Source organism: Balaenoptera physalus (genome assembly GCF_965194825.1).
Source record: "Balaenoptera physalus genome assembly, chromosome: 17".
Taxonomy (NCBI): Eukaryota; Metazoa; Chordata; class Mammalia; order Artiodactyla; family Balaenopteridae; genus Balaenoptera; species Balaenoptera physalus.
The window spans coordinates 48,767,663-48,792,185 of record NC_138895.1 but is presented as its reverse complement, the minus strand read 5'-3'; the positions used below and the strand labels follow the sequence as shown (position 1 = coordinate 48,792,185).

General features: G+C 34.4%; 1 protein-coding gene across 15 annotated transcripts in view; it reads right to left on the bottom strand.

Annotated features, from left to right (window-relative positions):
- VPS13B (vacuolar protein sorting 13 homolog B) overlaps positions 1–24,523 on the bottom strand; it is a 763,196-nt gene that overhangs the window by 437,717 nt on the left and 300,956 nt on the right. For 14 of the 15 annotated variants that reach the window (XR_014255333.1, XM_082432674.1, XM_082432665.1 and 11 more), the window contains 2 exons: positions 16,947–17,056; positions 10,798–10,945 (listed from right to left, as the gene is read on the bottom strand). Coding sequence is in view for 14 of the 15 variants with exons in the window: in XM_082432674.1 (XP_082288800.1) it covers positions 10,798–10,945; positions 16,947–17,056 (258 nt within the window). In the remaining variant the exon portion in view is untranslated. The remainder of the gene's footprint in view (positions 1–10,797; positions 10,946–16,946; positions 17,057–24,523) is intronic. The other variant, XM_082432678.1, reaches the window with a different exon arrangement.

Genomic DNA, 24,523 nt, shown 5'->3' with positions numbered 1-24,523 from the left:
CAGGCTCCCGGGCAGGGAGGTGTGGACAGTGACCGTGCTTGCACACAGGCTTCTTGGTGGCGGCAGCAGCAGCCTTAGTGTCTCATGCCTATCTGTGTTGCCCATGCTGATAGCCATGGCTCACGCTGTCTCTGGAGCTTGTTTAGGCGGTGCTCTGAATCCCCTCTCCTTGCGCACCCCAAAACGATGGTCTCTTGCCTCTTAGGCAGGTCCAGACTTTTTCCCAGACTCCCTGCCAGCTAGCTGTGGGGCACTAGCCCCCTTCGGGCTGTGTTCACGCAGCCAACCCCAGTCCTCTCCCTGGGATCTGACCTCCGAAGCCTGAGCCTCAGCTCCCAGCCCCTGCCTGCAGCGGTGGGTGAGCAGACAACCCTCTCGGGCTGGTGAGTGCTGGTCGGCTCCGATCCCCTGTGTGGGAATCTCTCCGCTTTGCCCTCTGCACCCCTGTTGCTGAGCTCTCCTCCATGGCTCCGAAGCTTCCCTCCCTCCCACCTCCCCATCTCCACCAGTGAAGGGGCCTCCTAGTGTGTGGAAACTTTTCCTCCTTCACAGCTCCCTCTCAGAGGTGCATGTCTCATCCTTATTCTTTTGTCTCTGTTTTTTCTTTTTTCTTTTGCACCTAAGCAGGTACGTGGGGAATTTCTTGCCTTTTGGGAAGTCTGAGATCTTCTGCCAGCGTTCAGTAGGTGTTCTGTAGGAGTTGTTTTCCATGTAGATGTATTTCTGATGTAGTTGTGGGGAGGAAGGTGATCTCCACGTCTTACTCCTCTGCCATCATGAAGGTCCCCTTCAATGCATTTTAAACCTTTCTCTATTCCATAAGGGGAAAATGTTTTTTAAACCATATTTTACTCCTGAGAGAATAAAATCAATTACATATTATGCATTAGTGTGTACTCTCATGCTTTAATATTTTCCAATGAAACTAAATATCTAATTAATCACAAAGGAATGGAATTTTATGCTAAGCTACATGATTAAAGTGAGCAACTTCTAATATACATAAATCCACAAAAGTGTATTTCTTGTACAGTAATACTATTTCCACACTATAATTAGGAACATACCTGCTCAACATTCAAGCTTAATCAAATTAAGGATTGCTTAAACATTTTTAGATGGATAACTATATTGGTATGACCCATTTTACTTATAATCCACAATTATTAAAAAGTTAGAATCCAAAATACATCAGTGTCTTCAGGAGCAAATATTACTAGCAAAAATTGGAAATCTCCCTCCTTAAAAAACCATCCTACAAGTTATACTGCCTTGGATAGAATGATTTTTTTTTTAAGATGAAGAAATTTCAAACTTGGAATAATATATTAAACTGATTAAAAAAAAACTGAAGGTAAAGTGTAATGTCATGTCCTGTTTTCGTATAAGGAACATATTCGTTGTATGTGAAAAACAAGGAGCTTGACTTGAAAAAATTATACATTTCCTAATCTCTTACATTCTCTGCAGTAGTGCAAAGATAACAATACTTATCCTGCATAAATACTTGTTTGTGGAGAGAAAATTAACTAAACTGACATATAATGGTATATACTTTATCTTCTTACCTCTCTCTCAGAGGAAGTGGCAATTATCTGTTAAATCTTGTATCTGTTTATAAGATCTTACATTCTACCTGACCTGTGATCTCACTATATAAATTATTCCAAACTTTACTGTTGCTCTAATTTTTTCTTCTCTCCTGTTTGCTTCACTGTAACTACTGACATACCCATGTTTCTGCACAGTCCGATTTCCTGAAAGAGTGGTATACAGAGGCTATCCCTACATGCTCAACTCCCATTCATCCCCTAACAACCAAAGCTCCTCTGGCCAACTGACCTTGGCCAATTAAAGTTTTTCAGCCTCATTGTTCTTGATGACTTTACAGCATATCATGCAGTTAGACACCCTCTTTGAAACTTTTATTTGTGTCATATATATATATCATACGTTCTTTTGTTGCCTACTTCTCAGAATGAAGCTTCTCAATCTTCTCCATTGGCTCCTACTCCTTACTCTTTAATGAAAAGTTGCTCAGAATTTAATTTTGGGCTTTCTTCTCATCTTGCTGTGCATGGTATCCCTGAGAGATTATGCACTCTGTGTCTTTGACTACAATTCATACGGTGATGACTCCCAAACCTGTTATCTCTCATTGAGAAAAACCTAAACCACACCTCAGACATGAAAATACTTTTACCAGCTATGTCTTCTGACATCCCCACTAAAAGAAAAATGTTTATTTCCTATTTCTCTTCTAAAACTCAGCTTGTAACATTCTATTTTAAGTTATTGTGGCAAAGACAGCTAAATAACCTCTAATATCTATCCTCCCCTTTTTTCTTAGTTAAAAGCCACACGTTTTGGCCAGGTGTGTGGCCTTCAAGAATAGAGACTACCATCCTGAGATCCCTGCATAGCTACATATGATCATGTGATGAGTTTCTGGCCAAAAGAAGTGAAGCAAAAGTGAAGGGTGCAACTTCTGTACAATATTTAAAGAAATAAAAGAGTCCTCTTTACTCATTTCCCACTCATCGAAATGCAGATATGATAAATGGCTGAAGCATCCATTGTGGACCATAAGGCAGGCCTGGCAACACAGGCCACCCATGGGGAATAAGAAAGTACCTGATCTTAGAGAAACTTAACACCTCTGGGTGCCTACTCAAAGCTTTCACATGAGAGACATAAAATTCAATCTTGGTTTTTTTTGTTGTTTTTTTTTTTAAAAGCCGCTATGAACATTTAAGTATGAGTCTTTGTATGGACACATGCTTTCATTTCTTTTAGGGAAATACTGAAAGGATATCATAAGTAGATATATGTTTAATTTTTTGAGAGACTACCAAACTGTTTTTCTAAGTGACTTTGTTATGCTACAGTTCTACCATCAGTATATGACACTTCTAGGTGCTGTATATCCTCACCAGTGTTGGGTATAGTCAGTCTTCTTTAATTTGTCTGTTCTGGAGGGTGTGTAGTGGTATCTCATTGTGCTTTTGATTTTCATTTCCCTGGTGACTACTGATGTTGAGCATCTTTTTCTGTGCTTATTTACCGTACATATAACTTTACTGGTATAGTGCTTGTTCAAAAATTTTGTTAAATTTTTTAATGGGTTGTCTGTTTTCTAATTATTGAATTTTGAGAGTCCCGTATATATTTTGGATACAAGTCCTTGATAAATTATATTATTTCCATATATTTTCAAAAAAAAAATTCAATCTTGTTTAAATCACTGTTATTGAGGGTTTCCTGATATCTTCAGCCAAACTTAATACAATCTTAAAAATTACAGTTAACTTACTGACTTCTTGCTTAGTTTAAAAATACTATATTTTGAAATCAGGTCAGGAAAAAAACATAATTAGAAATATTCTACATAATAGCCCAAGTTCATTGTCAAAAGAAAGATTCTTTAAAAAAAAGGAAGTCTGAAAACTTTCACTATCTGTAACATAAACAAAGTAACAAAGTGCTTTTTAAAATTTCAGGATTTTTCATATTTAAGTCTCTTTGAGAACTAAATAAAATAGAATTTCCATATGCTGGACAAAAATTTTAAATATCTGAAACATCATAAATATTTAATTTAATCTTGTTGGAAGCATGAATGACTCCAGGATATATTTAAGGACATATCAGGGAAGAAAAAACATGTCAGGAGTAGTGTTTCACTTTGGAGTTTATGCCAGGAACTGCACCACTGAAGTGACACCCGATTAAAGCCAGGCAGAACCTCCATGCTCATCACAGAGGGGAGTTGTTTCCCGGTATATCCAGTTGGTAGCTCTGACACAAAATTCTTAACTAGCTTAGTCCAATGGAACTGGGCTGAAAATTTAGAACAATTCCTTTGACAAAAAAAAAAAAAAAAAGACACTCTGAAGTTGGCTGGTTATATATTAGGTTTTAGAGAGGAATTTTTACATAGACCTCATTTTAGGGCTGGCTATGCCATTAAGGAATGAAAGAGGCAGCTAATAATCACAAAATGACTACTATAACCTGGAACTTTCATTTTGAAAAAGTACCATTAAATATTTTCTAACCTTGGGTAAGTTGCTTGACCTCTTAAAGACTCAATCTCCTTAACTATTAAGTGAAGGGGTATGTGGGATTATATGTATGTCTAATTTCCTAGACATACATATAATCCCACATGATTTTTCTACAGATATCCACATGCCTCACTCCCTCACCTGCTTCAAGTATCTAGTCAAATATGAACTTTTAGTGAGATCTACTGTGACTACCTTAATTATCATCTGACAGTTCACTAAAGCTCTGTACATTTTTCCCCTTTATTCTTTTTGTGCTTCAATTTGGCAAGTTTCTATTGCTATGTCTTCAATTTTATTATTTCTTCTTCTGCAATGTCTACTTTCCTGCTAATTCCACCCAGTGAGTTTCTGATATCAGATATTATATTTTTCATCTCTAGAGTTGGGCATGGTTCCTTTTTATATCTTCTATTTCTCTCCAAATTGTATTCATCTTTCCTCAAACATCTGAACAGTTATAGTACCTGTTTTAATGTACAAGTATTTAATATACCTGCTAATGCTATCATCTGTCATTTCTCAGTTTATTTCTATTGCTAGTTTTCCTCCTTGTCAAAGTTGCCTGCTTCTTTGCATCTCTAATAGTTTTGGGTTGGATGCTTGACAATGTGACTTTTAAGTTGTTACATATCTGGATCTTTTTGTATTCCTCTTAATAGCACTGGGCTTCATTTGGCCCAGCAGTAAACTCACTCACTGTTTTGGTTTCTTCAGAGGCTTTTTTAAAGTGTGTTTAAGGTGAGTGTAGGTAGGCTTTACTCTATGGAAAGTTTAGCTCCAATATTGAGGTGTCATCTTTTTGGGGTCTTTACTGAATGTCCTGAATGGTCAGTTGGAATTGTAAACTAAGCACAGTGGGAACCTGAATGCCTTTTAGCCATGTGTGAGCTCTGGGAATCATTCAGACCATAGGTCCTTGGTCATCCTTTACCCAACTTTGTGGAGTCTCATCCTATTCAGGCACAGCTTACTATTCAGCAAATACTCAAGGAGAAATCTATCGCTGATCTCTGAAGCTCTTTTGCTGCATAGCTTTCTCTCTCTGAAACTCTGCCCCATAATTTCCAGTCATCTCTGCCTCCTTATACTTCAATCCCTTTGCTTCCCTAAACCTCAATTCAGCAAGACAGCTGAGTTCAGCTTGATACATCCCACCCTGCTCTGTGGTCTGGAATGTGCCTTCAGCCAAAAAGCCAGGATAATCCTAGGGCTCAACTCATTTGTTTCCCTTCTATGAGGGATCACAGTACTGCACTGCCTACTGTCCAATGTCTAGAAACTTTTTTTGTTCTCCCATATATTTTGACCAGTTTATTAGTTATTTACAACAGGAATATAAATCTAGTCCCTGTTCCTCCATCACAGTCAGAAGCTAAAGTTCTATACGTTTAATTTGTGGCATTATCTACTAAAATTTACATCATCAATTATCAGGTCTTCATTTACTATTATCTTGGTATTATTTAAGGAGTCAAATTAAAAGGCCTTCTATTATTTCAACTGTGTACTTACAGTGCTTTAGACTTAAGAGGTAATATATAAACATGTAAGATAAAAATGGCTAGTATTTTTTAAAGAGATATCATTTATGAAGGATCCTGCTTTTTAAAGTTTTCATCTCCATTACAGACATTTTCATCAAGAGTTCCAATTTAATGTTCATAACATTTCCAAAACATAGGGTAAACAGATGTCACAGTTTTTAGTGGGTTCCTTGTTTTGAAGGATATATAGATTCTCTAGAAGATCATTTAGAATTTTGTGATAATACATTATCTTCATGTGAAACATGCTTTTATTCTGGCTTGGCCTGCCCTATGTGCCTATATCACTGAAATAGCGCTGTTCTGCTGTCAACACATTTCCAGCCATCAAGCACATGTTCCCCCTGCAGCCAGCTACTTAAGATTGGTTAATTGAGATTGGAAGAGGATGTCTGCTTCTTGATGAATAATTAAAAAGCAAAATCAAGCCCAGTGCAATATCGCCAAGCCTCAGTCTTCATGTGCCAGTACTACTACATAACTTTGCGATGAACTTAAGACTAACTTTGGACCTTAGGTTGAGAATATAAAAACTAAAAATTATTTTAATAAGAATTCAAGCATAAATTAACACATATCTCCACTTGTAAAATTCAGTTAAAAAATTAAAACGTGCATTTCACAACAATGTGAATACACATCCTCCTCAACTTAAAATGGGTTATGTCCTGATAAACCCATCATAAAGTGAAAATATCTTAAGTTGAAAATGCATTTAATACACCTAACCTACTGAACTTCAGAGCTTAGCCTAACATACCTTAAATGTGCTCAGAACACTTACATTAGCCTACAGTTGGGCAAAATAATCAAACACAAAGCCTATTTTATACTACATAGTTGAATAACTCATGTAACTTACTGAATACTGTACTGAGAGTAAAAAACAAAATGGTCGTATGGTTGTGAGTGTTTTGGTTGTTTACCCTCGTGGTTGCATGGTTGACTGAAAGCTGTGGCTCACTGCCCCTGCCCAGCATCACCAGAGAATCCCACCTCATATCGCTAGCCTGGGAAAAGATCAAAATTCAAATTCGAAGTATGGCTTCTACTGAATGCATATTGCTTTCACACCATCATAAAGTCGAAAATCTGTAAGTCAAACCATGATGAGTTGGGGACCATCTGTATACTTAACACAATTGAACTATACACTTAAAAAGATTAAGATGGTAAAAGTAAAAAAAACAAGAAAAAAGGTTTGTGAAAGGCTACGAATACCTTACCAAATTCATTATAGCTTATGATACAATGTAAGTAATAATTAAAATAGTGATAACCACATTTAGAAGTAGATACAAATTCAAAGGACTCATAAAGCATTTTTAAATTAAAACTAAAACAGGAACTGTATACTCTAATTAAAAATAAAACAAAATTTTGAAACATAATTCTAAATAAAGAAAATGATTAGTACAGAGCATTCTCAAGAAAAGAGAGAACAATACCAACAAGCTTTCCAAAAAGTGAAAATGGTGGCATCCAAGGGGCAAGATACATTGGTCATAAAGAAGAAATGTTATACCCAGGGATTTTTACTTTCTACAAATGCCCACAGTCCAAAAACAAGCAAGCACAGGCATCAGTTTGATAACTGTTCATTGTTATGCTAGCTTGAGTAAATATCTGGTGATACATAGACATCCTCACCTATAAGGAAAATACCTACAGGATATATAACCTAAGGGTTCTAGAGATGGGGAAACACTAAGGACGGAAAAAGCAAATATCCACAACTCAAATGCAAAGAACTACAGTTCACATTTGTAATTTGAAATAAAGAATAATGTGTTGTTTGCTGGATCATATGTTAGTTCTATTTTTAGTTTTTTAAGGAACCTCCATACTGTTCTCCATAGTGGCTGTACCAATTTACATTCCTACCAACAGTGTAGCAGCGTTTGCCTTTCTCCACACCCTCTCCAGCATTTATTGTTTGTAGACTTTTTCATGGTGGCCATTCTGACCAGTGTGAGCTGATACCATATGATTCAGAAATCTCATTCCTGGGCATGTATCCAGAGAAAACCATAATTCGAAAAGATACATGCACCCCAATGTTCACTGCAGCACTATTTACAATAGCAAGGACATGAAAACAACCTAAATGTCCATCAATAGAGAAATGGATAAAGATGTGGTACATATTTAAAATGGAATATTAGCCATAAAAAAGAACAAAATAATGCCATTTGCAGCAACATGGATGGACCTGGAGATTATCATACTGAGTGAAGTAAGTCAGACAGACAAAGACAAATATCATATGATATCACTCATGTGGAATCTAATTTTGAAAAATGATATAAATGAACTTATTTACAAAACAGAAACAGACTCAGATTTCAAAAACAAACTTATGATTACCAAAGGGGAAATGTAGGGGGGGAGGGATAAATCAGGAGCTTGGGATTAACACACACACACACACTACTATATATAAAATAGATAACCAACAAGGACCTACTGTATGGTGCAGGGAACTGTACTCAACATTCTGTAATAACCTATATGGGAAAAGAATCTAAAAAAAAATGAATATATGTATATGTATAACTGAATCACTATGCTGTACACCTGAAAATAATATAACATTTTAAATCAACTATACTCCAATAAAATTTAAAAACTAAATAAATAAAATTTTAAAAGAAGAATAATGTGTTTATGTTTTTAGATTATCTATAAAGTAATAATTACTGATGAGAAATTATGTTTGGGGTTTTTCTTAATTTCTTCAAAATAAAATATTAATTTCTTATAATTAAGTGGGAAAGTATATGAAAGCAAAATAAATCTCAGATATTAACCGATATCATTCATGAATTGATAGGTAACCAATATGAGATGTGAATTTATCTATAAAACTTCTCCATGCATAGCAAATGCATTCTAAAATCTATGATATTTTCTACATAGTTCTGTCATGTAATTTCATTTAAATAAGTATTTTCTGTCATCTTTACTCATCCTTAACAATCACTTTACATCAATTATCAAGTGTGATTTAAAAAACTGGACTAAATAGTAAAGCAGGAGGTCAGAATATGTGGTTAATATCATATAAAATTAAACTTATTTTTATCAATTGATACTTAGTGGACATTTATTTTATCTTAGTCAGAGGTGATATTTATAAACCATTATGTAACCTACCAGTTCAAGAGATCTAAAGTCTGAAACTTAGCATGGTATCTAAATGAAATATCTAATTTTATATTAAAAAATCAATACAAGTTACAGATCATCTTCCTATGATACAAAAAATAAGCAAAAGCATTTTTATCAATTGGTAAAGAAAATCTCAACATATCAAAAGGCTTGTGGATACTGACAGGTGGAAGTCTAATGATTCCACAAAATAAACATAACATCCTATTTTAAGAAAAGTAATAGAACACAGAATAATAGTTATGTATAAAACTCTACAAAAATGTATGTTAGCATTTTTACTGCTGTTGTTTTTAAATATGATAAGGAAACTAACTTTTCCTCTAAACCACAAATGTTAGCTTTAACTTCCTTATGTATATGATCATATTTTAAATTCCTGAAGGGCAGGGATCATGTCTTATTAATATTCCTACCCTCAAAATTACTTACAACAGAGTCTTGCCCATTATAGATATTCAATAAGTGTTTTTGAGTTACTGAAAAAATAAAACCTTTTTTAATATGGTTGGGGATATATGAGTTATATGGAATAAAGCTGAATATCTAAGGGAAAACATTAGAAATTTAAAACACTACTTAAAATGAAATCATAAAGTGGGTTTTTTACTTCTTTTTTTCTGATTTGGATTCCTTTTCTATCTTTTTTTTCTCTGACTGCTGTGGCTAAAACTTCCAAAACTATGTTGAATAATAGTGGTGAGAGTGGGCAACCTTGTCTTGTTCCTTCCTGATCTTAGTCCATCAACAGATGAATGGATAAAGAAGATGTGGCACATGTATACAATGGAATATTACTCAGCCATAAAAAGGAAACGAAATTGAGTTATTTGTAGTGAGGTGGATGGATTTAGAGTCTGTCATACAGAGTGAAGTAAGTCAGAAAGAGAAAAACAAATACCGTATGCTAACCCATATCTATGGAATCTAAAAAAAAAAAATGGTCATGAAGAACCTAGGGGCAAGACGGGAATAAAGACACAGACCTACTAGAGAATGGACTTGAGGATATGGGGAGGGAGAAGGGTAAGCTGGGACAAAGTGAGAGAGTGGCATGGACATATATACACTATCAAATGTAAAACAGATAGCTAGTGGGAAGCAGCCACATAGCACAGGGAGATCAGCTCGGTGCTTTATGACCACCTAGAGGGGTGGGATAGGGAGGGCGGGAGGGAGGGAGACGCAAGAGGGAAGAGATATGGGGACATATACATATGTATAACTGATTCACTTTATTATAAAGCAGAAACTAACACACCATTGTAAAGCAATTATACTCCAATAAAGATGTTAAAAAAATTTTTTTTTAAATAAATAAAACAATTTTTAAAAAGTGGGTTTTTAAATTATACAAAAGGAAATAAAAGAAATTGTTTTATGGAAGAATATTTATGTTTTATATTTGCATAGGTGATCTAGCTAACAAAGAGAAGGGGGAGGAAAGAAGATTGAGATGTAGGGTGGATTGCAAGAATTCACTTTAAGCAGGAACATAATGATATTATTGGGAGATGATTCTCCATGGGTCTCTTGTGTTTTTGCCTGTCTTACAAGTAGAGGCAGTCAATGCCTTTGTTCCCAATGTTATTTTCAAGGGTATCTGTACAGTGTACAGCCTCAGAAGACAAAGATATTGTCTTCCTTCTGAACAAAGAGCAGGTTTGCTTACAATCTTGTAAGGTACATATAGGGCCTCCCACTGGAGAAAATGGCAGGCATAATTTCTACCCATTATAAAGGTTCAGGTTCCTCTCCTGTAATATAATCCACTGTATACAGGTATCACTTGGCCCTCTTTGTGCCACCCTGTAGGAATTAGGCTTAGGGCAGGGACACAAAAAAATGCTAATACTTCGGTAACCGCTAATGCTATAGATTATATAAAGTCCTTTGTCTCCGTTCCAGGATTCTTGTGCCTCTGGGCAGCATTCACGAAATTATGGCCTGGATAACTGCTTAGCTTAGAGGTAGGGTGAAATCACAGACCCTTTAGAATTCTTGACACATACCTGTTATTGTTTTTGTTTTTATAGGGCTGCTGGCATATTCAGAGGCCTGATATGATTGTTGCTTTGCCAAGGGCGCACTTCCAACAGACACCTCATCCTCCTTCCTTCTGCTAATTGGCATAACAAGAGGAACAGCTATCACAGGCTGCTGGAGAGAGTCAAATGAAAAACTGAATTATTTACTATTTCTTAAGCAGAGAAGGTTAAACATAGCATCACTGAAGAAAGTCCATCACATGTTGTGGTTGAGGCTTTATTGTTTTTTAGTTAATAATCACCCATAGTATGAGTGTGTTTCATGTTTGGTAATTGCAATCATTGTTGCTTTTGTTGTGGTCATCCATGTACAATGCTTGGTGTCAGTCTATTTATCTCTTGTAAAAATAAAATACAGTGTGTGTGTGTGAAAAAAAAAAAAAAATCACCCATAATCCCCATCCACCCAAAGATAACCATCATTAGCATTTTGATACATTTTCCCCCAGTGTCTACATATTTTGTTTTCAATTGAGGTATAATTGAGGTACATCTTTATGTTAGTTCCAAGTGCATGACACAGTGATTTGATACTTCTGTACATTACAAAATGATCACCATGATATGTCTAGTTATCATCTGTCACCATACAAAGATATTATAATTGACTACATACCCCATGCTATACATGGGGCTTTATTATTTTAAATCAATGAATCAATCAATCTCTCTTGCCCTCCCTCTTGGTCACTGTCTCTCACACACACTCACACAGGAACATTTAACAATTTCAATTTTAAATTAGAATTCTGCGAGAAAACCAAGAGAGCTTGGAAATAATTAAAGTTTAACATAAATTTTAGTAAGAAGTATAAAGGTAACATGTTAGAGGCAAATCAAAACTAAAATTAACTTTGAAAATTATGATCACTAGTAAATGAAAAGTTATCCTTATAAAATGATATTTTAGGGAAGTACTTCTATAAACTGATTAGGTACATGTTAATATGGACAATCCAATTTTTTTTGAGAATTGCTGAAAATCTCTATATTGTGTCTGACAAAGTGATATCCACAGTATATTTAGAAAGCACAGAAAAATATCTATAGTTAGAGAAAGCTGGAAAACATTACGATCCTATATTGAATGCATGAGTGCTGAGCTGGACAATAAAGCAGCTGTTTCATCTTTATTCACTGAAATAAAGTCTGATGTTACTGCTGATGACGCCCAATACAATCTTGTCAGATTTTTGGCCAAAAAAAAAAAAAGTTATTTTTAAGTTTGCTTCAGGATCAAAGATCAATGTTGAACTGAGTGGAAAACAATCATCAAATGTTGGGTTTTAGCCACAAATTGAGGAGGAAATTGCAGCTTGGGAAACAACAGATGATAACTGTGATACAGCTGCATCAGATGGTGAATCTGGAGGGGGTTGGTTAGGCTGGAGTGTGGTCTACAACATCCACACTTTTATAGATCCAACTTTAAGTTTCACCCAACTTATGATAACTATTTAATATTATTTAAATTATGAATAAATATTTCAATGAGAACATAGTTACATTATATAACCATATAATATAATGGAAAAAAAGCCAAATTATTTTACAAGTTATTCCCTATGGTGAGTAAAAGGACAAGAAAACTGATAATGAGAAAATGAAGGATTAATATATTGTGGGAAACACCACAACGCAGAATATCTGCTTTCATGTTAAGTATTTAGTCAAACTGATAATATTTTTACAAATCTAAACAGGAAATAATATTTAAGAGCTAGATAAGAAATGCTGAGTCTAATTTAAACTTGCTCATCTATAAAACAAGGGGGGTGGAGATGTCTACTAGAAAATCCCTTTATGCTCTAACACTTAGTGATTCCATAATCCCTTGAATTTACTGGACATCACTTATAAACCTGGAATTAATGAAGCACTCAAAGAAGTTAGGACCAAGTTTAGAATCAAAATTAATATATAATATGTAATTATAGAAAAATTCCGTGCTGTATAGTGTGATATTTAATTCTTGCACAATAGGTGAAAGATGAGATTGATGGAAGATATGATATTGGAAATACCCAGCAACAAACAAACAAATCTTTCTTTTGGTGGTTGAGACTCTGAGTGCATTTTCACATCAGTAAAAATACAGTAAAAGGCCAAATAAAAACCCTTTCTAACAAGAGAGCAAGGCTCTTACATGTCTCTACACGGCTGTATCCAAAATACCTTTAACAGTGAGCAATAGAGACCCTTCATAAATATTTGCTGAATGATTGCTAATATAGTTCCTATATGTCAGGCATGAAGAGATACTGGAAAAAGAGTAAAAGATGAGTGATTCCCACCACTTTTTTTGGAAATATGACTACCTCAGTCAAAAATATCAAAAGAAGGAGCATTTATTTTTAGCAACCACCTGTTGCTCTGCTTACATTCTTCTGCCTTCTGGTACGGGATACTCCCCCAAATTTCCATTGTACCCTAGTCCCATATCTGCCCTATTGTTGCCCCATCAATATCCCGTGGTCCCAAAATACCTAAAAAGCCTTTTGTCCCTCTTCCTATAAAATTTTCCTTTATTATTAATTTAATAAATGTAAAAATATAGGAAATTATGAAGAATAAAAGAACATCCATATTTTCATTATAACCAATAATTACTGGCAATTAACAATTTATCATATTTGCTTTTTTTAAGGAGAAAAGTAAAATATTACAGATAAAGCTAAAATCCCCTCTGACTGCTAACTGCCCATTCCTCCCAGAGTCAATCACTATTATGATATTGATACAATCCTTTAATATTTTACACCCATATTAACTTACACATATGTCATATATATAGCTTATATATAATATATACTATATATAATATGTGATATGTGATAATATATAATATGTAATATATGCAGGGTGGTTTGGGAAAAATATAAGTACTCTCATATTGCATATGTCCTTGGGAAACTGATTTTTGCGTTAAATAGAATTTTGAGACTTCCATACTAAAACCTATTGAATAATTTTTAACAAAAAAATAATACATCATGTTAATGTGCCATGCTTTATTTATCTACTTTGTTAGAGACAGTCATTTAGGTTGTCTCCAATTTTACACCATTGCAAAGAATTCTGCAGGGACAAGCTTATACATGACTCCTTAGGCTCATATGAATGTCACTGTAAGAACACAGCTCTATCAAAAAGTGGAATTTTGGGGTCATAGGCTACAGTCATGTGTAATTTTATTAGACACTGACAAATTTATTAATTTTCACTCACAACAGTAGTATATGAGTTCATCCATTTTCTACATTTTCACCACTACTGAATACTAGGCTTTTTTCACACAACAGATTTTAAAAGTGAAGATGATTAGTTATGGGTTGACAGGTATTGAAACTGGGCAGTAAGGTCATAGGGTTCAACTATACTCTCAATTTTCCATGTTGGAGAAAATGTAGAACTGAAATAGTAGATTAAAGGCATTTTCAAAGCATATTTTTGAGATATGCTGAACTGTAGCAAAATAGTAATACTATGAAGTGCTGACGAAAATATAAACTGTACACCAATTCTGGAATCAAACTGGCAATATTACAAAGGCCTTAAAATATGCTAAACCACATGCCTAAAGTTACTAGTTATACTTCTAAAAATATATTCTAAGTGAATAATTAAAGAAAAATGCAAATATGAAGATATTTATCCCAATATTATTTGTAACTGAATGATTAGGATTATGGGTATTTGTTAGTTTATCTTTTAAATGAAACTACTAGTTTTGAACTTAGAGAAATATTTATATTTAACTTAAAAATACTTATGAACCAATATAATAAAAATAAAATAAAAAATCAAAATCTTTGAAGGTACTTGGTATCAATCAAACAAATGTATAATTTACTTAAGCTGCTAGAACGCTACCTGAAATTCAGGGATATCTATGGTGTACTGGAGATAACTGCATCACTTATAAAATAACCAATGAAAAATTTCTAATACAATGAAATATCATTCAGCCCTAAAAAATAAGAAAATCTTGCTATTTGTGACAACATGGATGGACCTTGAGGCCATTCTGCTATGTCAAACAAAGAAAGACAAATACCGCATTTATATGTGGAATCTAAACAAGACAAAACCCAAAAAACCCAAAACATCAAACTCTACATACAGAGAAGAGAGGGTGTTTGCCAGAGACAGGGGGATTGGGGGAGGGGGGTGTGTAATGGGTAAAGGCAAAGTACTAACTTCCAGTTATAAAATGTAGTGTACGATATGATGACTATTGTTAATAATATGTACTGTATATTTGCAAGTCACTAGGAGAGTAAATCTTTTCTCAACACAAGGGAAAAAATTATTTAACTATGCGTGGTGATGGATGTTAACTAGACTTATAGTGGTGATTTTGCAATATATACAAATATTGGATTGTTATGTTGCTACCTGAAATTAATATACTGTTATATATCAATTATATCTCAGTAAGAAAAAAAATTTACAACTAAATTTTTCTCAAATTGTCCCTGCCATTAGTCCTAACTTCTCCATTACTCATACTCCATATTGTGTTAAACTTTCTAAAATCCAAGTCTATTTATATTAGTTTCCTATACTTCCTCTGTACCCTTTGGGATAAAGTCTCAAACACTTACCATTACAAATAAAATCTTTTATGAATTGGCTTTCAATTTCTACCAGTCTCTATAAGAACACTTGGCTCTAGCCTGGAAACACTGAAGGTCCCTTTCTTGCCAAGTTACTCCATCGTCTTTGTCTCTGCTCACAGTTTAGTCTAGAACAATCTTCCTTGTCTGGCTTACTTTTATGATGCTCAGCTCAATTGTCAATTCCTCCTTCTAACACCCATCCTCACCTGACCATGAGAATGTTTCCTTTTATGTTTTCATATACTCCTGTAAATACATCTAACATAGCAATTACAGTCAGCCCTCTGTTGATCTGGAACCCAAGGATACAGAGGGCCAACTGTACTATACCAAGGGACCTAAGCATTGTGGATTTTGGTATCCACAGGGGAGGGAGGACTGGAACCAATCCCCTATGGATACCAAGGGAGGTACCAAGAATGGCATTACTACTATATTCCTTCACATTATCAAATACACTAAATACCTCTAGAGGAAGGGATATTCTCAACCACGATTTCTGTTTCTATAGCTCCAGTACCTAGCATACTGCACTGTATTCTGTAAGTATTTGATAAAAGGAAGCATGAAATGGAGACGGGATGGCAGAAGTTTCAAATGAAATTAGGACAAAATGAAGAAAAACTTTTAAAAAGATGCTCCTTGAGACACGGGTTGCACTTTTTTAGTTAATTTTTATATTCTTATGTAAATATAAAATTATACACTTTTCTCCTATAAATTAGCTTTAAGTTACCTCAGAAAAAAAATACAAAGCTATTCCAAGTAGAATGTTACAAAATTACAATTAAGTCAATGGGAAAATGCAATTCAATATCACATAAATTTGGCCTCAAAAATTCTTAGTTCTGAGATATACTAGATGTGTGAAAATAGGTAAGTTAATCTCAATAAGCATCAGTTTCTTCATCTTTAAAATGGGAATAATAAAACCCATCTGTCAGAACTACATTTAAGTATCATGACCTACATAGAGAATTACACGTAAGTATTCAGGAGACTATAATTAGCTCCTTTTGCTTTGTAATTTAGACCCCTTTAAACACACACATATCCCAAGGATTTTGCACCAACCATCCCAATACCAGAGTTAGGCACACTCAATGCATGTTTGTTGAATAAACCTACAGATGAAGAAGAAATGTAAAGATAATGAAAATGAAAGCTAACATTTCCTAAGCAATTATTATGTATTGGACACTCTGAGAACAAACATGTAGGCACTATGAGGGAAAATAAGCCAGTAAAATAGGACTACCTAACCTAGTCTCTCTAAAGTATCTGCTTTACAAGCAATTGTAGACCAAGTCCCTTTAACAATCAATGCAACTCTACTTTGAACTGTAATTTCTTGTACAGAAATTAAAGAGTATAATTGCTTGAAAGGGGTAGAAGAATTCTGGTTCCTCCATAAACAAAATCAACAGAAGAAATATATAACTCTAACAAATAAGAAAAAAAATTATTTAGAGAATTATAAAAATTTCTCACCTGCTGCATATGTTTACTGGTTCGCTTCTGAGGTTGATAAATGAGCCAGGTGTATAAGATAGGGTCAATATTAACTGCTAGTCCTTGTACATTACAAAGAAGTACGGCACCTAAAAAACAAGATTTTTAAATTGTTACATTCCTCCTAAAAATAATAAGCTTGATGTCACTTTACACCAATTAGTAGGAGAGCCATAATAAAAAAGATGAACAACAGTAAGTGTTGCCAATGATGTGGAGGAATTCAAACCTTCATACATTGCTGGTGGGAACATAAAATAGTGCAAATAATTTGGAAAACAGTCTGGCATTTCCTCAGAAAGCAAAATATACAGTTAACAAATATGACCCAACAATTCTATTCCTAGGTATATACCAAGAGAACTGTAATCAAATATCCACGCAAAAACTTGTACACAAATTTTCATAGCAGCATTATTCACAATAGCCGAACAGTGGGAAAACATGAATGTCCATGAATTGCTGAATGGATTAGCAAAATGTAGTAGAATCACACAATGGAAAACTATTTATCCATGAAAAGGAATGCAGTACTGATACATGCTATAACATGGATAAGCCTTGAAAACATGCTAAGTGAAACAAGTCAGTTACAGAAAACCACATATTATACAATTCCGCTTACATGAAATGGCCAGAACAGGCAAAACCATGAAGAAAAAAGTAGATCAGCGGATGCTGGGGCCTGGGGGGAGGAAAGAATGGGAAATAACTGCTAGTAGATATATGGTTATTTTGGGAGTGATGAAAATGTTCTGTAATTAGAAAATGGTGATTGTTGTACAACCTTGAAAATATACTAAAAACCACTAAATTATGCACTTTAAAATAATGTACTTTATGGAATTTGAATTATATCTCATTAAATGTGCATTTGCCTTTAAAAAATAATAATAAACTTTATTTTTTAGGCAAACAGCAATTTCTATATTGGCCATGAGAAGGGAATATTATCTCCCTTTTTTGTTTATATTACAGAACTAACTCATGATATGAAAGGAAGCATTATTATAACCACTTAATAAATCACTGTAAATTACAGCTTTAAATGTTCAGAAGCAGAGAGAGAGAGCTGCCTAGATGAAATGCAGGCTAACATTCTGACATGAAACACAAAGACTGAAGTGTGACAAGTTGCAATTCCATCCTACTAACTAAAACATTTTTGTCACTCTCTAATAAAAAGTAGCTCACATAAACTTAACTAAAGCAGAATATTCCATTCTTAATTTATGTGGGGCAGGTCATGTATATCCATAAATAAGATTTTGCATTTCTACATATATTTTTTGATAAAAATAGTATTAGCTCCACTAGGATGTATAGAATATGAAGGAAGGGATATTAGTCAGTTTTGCTCTCAACTGTATCTCCAGCATCTGAAAAAGTACCTTCCACGTGGTAGGAGCTGAAAAAAGAATCACAATAAATGGTAGACAGATTCTCAGGTTAGTTGAAAAAAGCCCATTTGTTCTATAATATTGCAGATAATTAAAACAGCTAGTACAATTAGTATAATTAGTATTAATACCAAGTCCTATGAAAAGTGAACCACAAAGAGATTGAGATACAAGGATGGAGGAGAGGAAGCAAGCAAAAGAGAAATTTCCTCCTTTTTCAAAGCTTTGCACAGAATTTTCAAACGAAATTTGCCATGTGTACTCCTGTTCTACTTTACATTGCTACTTCTCCCAGGAACCCAAAATCGGTATAGATTCCTAGGCAACATGCTGAGACAACATAAGCAATCCCTCCTTCCATGTAACAAAGCATGTGCTAGTGAGCAATGATTCACTCAAATACACATATCAGAAAGGAATGATGGGGAGAAGCTAAATACAAGATGACTGCAAAACAGGGGGGTCATAACTGAAGTCAACTGGAAAATACAATTTAATATATATTTTTTCCTGTAATAGAATGCAGATTCCTCATAAGAACCTAAATTCTCCTATTTCTCAAATACCACTAGTATACAGAATAAAGGCTTAATATGCTATATTATATTAAGGAAAATAAAATAAGACTTTCCCAAAATTATATCCAGTTTTCAAACAATTCTAACAGCTCTACTATGCCAGAGACTATCAACTCCACAAACTAACAAAAATATAGTATCTAGATATATGAGTATATATAGCAAGAGCTAATTTGAATAGTGTTCTTGTTTTATAACAGCTCATTCTATCAAAATGTTACTAGGTGAGAAACAGAATTTGGCCTGAAATATGAAAGACTATTAATCAAATCCTTTTTATTTTAAAGAAATGTGTTGAACACATTTAAATAGAGTTCAAAAATTCATTTAAATTCAAGAATACATAATTCAATCATAAAAGTTAAAAGACTTTTCTAAAATCCATATACAGAAATAAAATTACAATTAGATTTAAATTACTATGAACTGCTTGCCGTCACATGAGCCCACAATAATATATTTTATAATTAATGTCACATAAATATTAAAGACACCAAAATAATACATGGTTAACAATAAAGAATGTACTTTGTCAAAAGAAGGAATTACCACAAGAAAAAAACTTTGGGATCCAGAAGACAAAGGATCCAACACGGGAAAAAAGTGACCCAGGATGACAATAGTGAATTAGTGACAAGTACATGGAAAACTTAGAAACAACAAACAATTATTAAATACAGGAAAAACAAATGTTATAAAGGAAAGGATAACCATAGGATAAACATGACCATGCCATGAATAATATCTACAGACAGAACTATGTAAATTCTGAAAAAAATGAATTCATTGATTAATCAAATGTATAATACAACAATATCATACATTTGATTACTGGGAGTATGGGTACATCAGAGGAATGTGTGATGGGAGCTGAAGAGGGTAAAAGTTAGCCAATTATCATTTTCCACAGTTAGACAGCAATGAATAATGCTGTAAAATGAACAATCAAGAAAGAGAAAGAAAAGCCAAGTTATTTAAAAACATGGATGTAAACACCAAAATAATTACTAAAAAGACTTTTGAAAAGGGAACATTAAAAAACAGGTGCAGGTGACATGAAGGAGAATATAACTGGGATTCTCAAAATGGGGACAACAGAAAAGAGGGGTAGATGAGCTTTAGATTTTCTTGCTGAGGAATATCCTTATAGCCACTAGCAAAATGCAGAATAAATTTTTCTCTTTGAAAAAAGTCTCCAATTCATTGTAACATAACAGCTACAAATTAAGATCTGTGAATGAGTCCCATAACAAAAAAAATCAGCAAGCACTGCAGAAGGTAAGTGAGCAAGAGCCAGAAAAAAGAACTAACAAATTTAGACTTTCACGCACTGAAGGTATTTGAATACAGAAAAAGAGCTACGGTGACTTCGCTGGTGGCGCAGTGGTTAAGACTCCACGCTCCCAAGGCAGGGGGCCTGGGTTCGATCCCTGGTGCAGAAACTAGATCCCACACACATGTCGCAACTAAGAGTTCACACTCCACAACTAAGGAGCCGGCGAGCCGCAACTAAGGAGCTGGCGAGCCGCAACTAAGGAGCCCACCTGCCGCAACTAAGACCCAATGCAACCAAATAAATAAATAAATATTTTTTTAAAAAACAGCTATGTAGAAAACGTTTAAAATACAAAAGTATGCAATCATGAAGGGGAACAAACAATGAGAAAGTATCAGCGAAGAACACATTTTAAAGAAAAATGGAAACTACAGAAATGACAGATTTAGTTTTTGAAGTAAAAAACTCATTGGACAGGTTAAATAGCAGATTAGATATAGTTGAAGAGAAAATTAATAAAATAGAAGAAACACAATAAGATAATTTAGAATGTATCTGAGATAGAAAAATGAAAGAAAACAGTTAAAATGATGTTAAGAGATATGAGGACTGAGTAAGAAGAACAAACATATATCTAATTAGATTCCAGAGGGAGTTACTAAGGAATGAGAAGAGGTAATATTGTTAAAAAATAAGGGCTGAGGGACTTCCCTGGTGGTCCAGTGGTAAAGTATCCGTCCTCCAATGCAGTGGATGCAGGTTCGAAACCTGATCAGGGTACTAAGATCCCACATGCTGCGGGGCAACTAAGGCCGTGCGCGACAACTACTGAGCTCGCATGCCTCAACAAGAGAGCCTACGCACCACAACTACAGAGCCCACATTCCGTGGAGCCCACGCACCACAGCTACAGAGTGAAAAACCCATGTGCCACAACTAGAGAGAAGCCCGCACACTACAACGAAGAACCCGCATGATGCAACTAAGACCAGATACCGCCAAAAAAAAAAGAAACAAAGAAAAAAATGGCTGAGAATTTTACAGAATTGCCAAAAGATATTAAGCCTCACACCTAAGAAGCCCAATGAATCCAAACTGGATAATTAAAAATAAACCTATATTAAACAAACAAACAAACAAACAAAGAAGAAACAAAACACTGAAGAGAAAAAGAACAGAAAAGAACCTTAAATAAAAAGAAAGATCTCCTGAGGTATAGAAAAGCAAATAAATTGACAATCAACTTCTTAGCAAATAGTCAATGGTATTCATTACGTGATTTTTCTTCAAAACTTACATATATTCTTTTGTTTGCACCAAGTGTTACCATTAAAAGATGATAAAAGAAGAAAATGAATAAATTAAATTGATTTTTAAAAGTAAATATATCAGGATACGTTTTGTTCTAATATTATACATCTCAAGTACAAGCCACATAGAAACTATTTTTTAAATTATGATGAAAATATGCAAAAAAGAACCTATATAAACAAAGCAGTTATAAATTTAAAAGAATACAAACTGCAAAAGACAAGTAAATTAAGGAATTACGGACTTCTCCATATGAGGCAAGTTATTTTAATAGTCTTTTCATATGTGCCAAAAACTAAGCATGTTGAGTAAATTTTTTAAAACTTTCTCAGTAAGTTATTAGCACACCTTTAAAATTGGGATGGTAGAGAAAGGGAAAGGAAAACAAATGTAAATAGGTAAATATTTTCACATGGACAATTAATTCTGAAAGTCTTATTTTATTATAATGAAAAAGTTAAATACTTCACCAACAAATATTCATTTAAGTCACATAATTGCATTATACCAAAAATGACTAAATGACTTATAGCCAGGCTTGAACTTTATGAATGTTAAACAGGTAATAAAAGAGAATAATCTATTAATTTAACAACTTAGCTAAAATTATAATTTAGAGATAATGTTCTTCTAAATTTAAAGGGATATTTTTATATTATATTCAATTTATGAGACACAGCCTTTAAAAATAACACACAAGTTTTGACATATAAGTGTGCAGACAATTAGTGTGATAGTTGACTCAGAACAGATCCTCCATAAATCACTAAAATTTGGCAATATATTATTCTGTTTAATTTTAGCCTGGGAGACAACTAATGAGAAAAGTGTGCTTTACTCCTCTGTTCACCGCCAAAATGGTTCACTTATCCACATTCCATTCAGGCTTTACCAATTAGTTAAACCAAGGCACCACTGTCATTTTCAGTTACATCCTAAGCTGAAGAATGAGAACTGAAGTAAGGGTTAGAGACCAAAGTTGCAGAGCATTAAAATTAAACATACATCCTTCTTATCAGCTACAGAAACCTTGTCAACCAATGAGACTGTCCTGTAAAATATCAAGTTATTAATAGGAAAAAGTACCCTGCATTTATCTTAAACCAATGAATGAGACAAAAAACACAGACATATTAATCTTCATCTAAGTTTAAGTGGCTAAAACTCACTATTTTTCTATTATGCAACTATAGTAAAGTAAGAACTTTTTAGATGCATAGTGCTCTTAAGAAATTGTTACTCTTAATTTTAAGAATAATTTCAAAACGTTTGGCTACATAGTTAAATAAACAAAAAAGGAAGAATCAATACTTCAAAAACAAGGGTGGGGAATAAAGGCAAGATAGAGTAATCAGACACTAAAAAAATGACAGAGCAAGGATGAGCTGCCAACTACTGGCAACCTTATCCAAGGTAATTGTCAAATTTAGTATAAATGAATCATAAGGTTTTTAGGTATGTGTGTATTGTAGCTCATGTTACTTAATTAATAATTATTTCCCCTTCTCTTAGGATACAGAAAATCACAAGAGAACTCTATCCCATTGTAACAATAAGAACAAGCCATGTAACCTATCAAAGCTTTTCAACATTCATCAGTCAGATTTTTTATGAACAAAAATCATAAAAGTGAAAGGCCCCTCATAGGGCAGAAGGAATGAACAGTGGCTTTTATTCTTGGCACAGCAGTAGGAGGAAGAGAAAGTGGATAAGAAGAAAACAACTGACCTTTTAACAAATGTTTAGAGCTAGTTAGGGGCAGACATGACAGTTTAGAATCTCTGCAAACCGTAGACCAAGGGGAATCTACCCACCTGCCGTCCCTTTTCAACAAGCCTCCATCAAATGCTCATAAGAATAACAGGGGACAGCTGAGAAAGATCCCACTGAGATGCAGGTACATGGAGCCTGATGAAGTCTGAGTGCAAAGAAGGAGAACTGAGAGAAATCTCACAGCCACTCTGAACATTTCAGTGAGCACCAAGCAGGGCAATCTGTGCTAGGAGAAGAAAAGAGGAACTAAGAGAGATAGATCCCTCCATAAGGACAGATGAAAACGGCATGCTGAAGTCTGAGGGTAGGTCAGGAGAACTGAGTGAAAGTCACAAACCATACTAAAAGAAAAATTCTGATCCTGCTCTCAAAAATATCTGAAGTCTGGGGTGACTTAATATAAGTAAAGCCCAGGATCAGAACAAGCTCAACCACAGAACAGAAAGCAAAGACCAAACCCAACCCAACTACACCAAAAACATGACAAAATAAGAGGCATGCCCTTTTGTGGGCATAAGCATTATTTACCATAGGTTCTATTCTTTTTTACATACAATGTTTGGCATTCAATTAAAAAAAAAAAGATTATGAAACACACAGCACAACAAAAAGAAATGACTCACTATCAAAAGAGAAAACAGTCAATAGCATCAGTCCCAAAGGTGGCAGATACGAGAATTATCAAACAGGGACTTTAAAAGAACTCTAATACATATGCTAAAGAATGTAGTGAAAAAGGTAGACAAGCATGAACTGAAGGGGAATTGCAACAGAGAGACAGAAACTATTAAAAAGAGCCAAACAGAAATCCTAGAATTTGAAAAATACAGTATCAGAGGTAAAGGATTCTTTAAAATTTTCTTTCTAAAACTTATGAATGGTATCAACTGACAGATTCAGCAAACCCCAAGAAAAATAAAGGAAAAGAAAACCAGATCTACACACATCATGACCAAAATGCAAAAAACCAAAGATAGAAAAAAATGTTGAAATCATACAGGGCAAAAAAAGGCACAACAGACATAAGGGAACCATGATAAGGACAATTTCTCATCCGAAACAATGGTGGCCAGAAGACAGTGGAATGATACCTTTAAAGTGCTAAAAGAAAAGACAGCCTAGGGCTTCCCTGGTGGCGCAGTGGTTGAGAATCTGCCTGCCAATGCAGGGGACATGGGTTCGAGCCCTGGTCTGGGAAGATCCCACATGCCGCGGAGC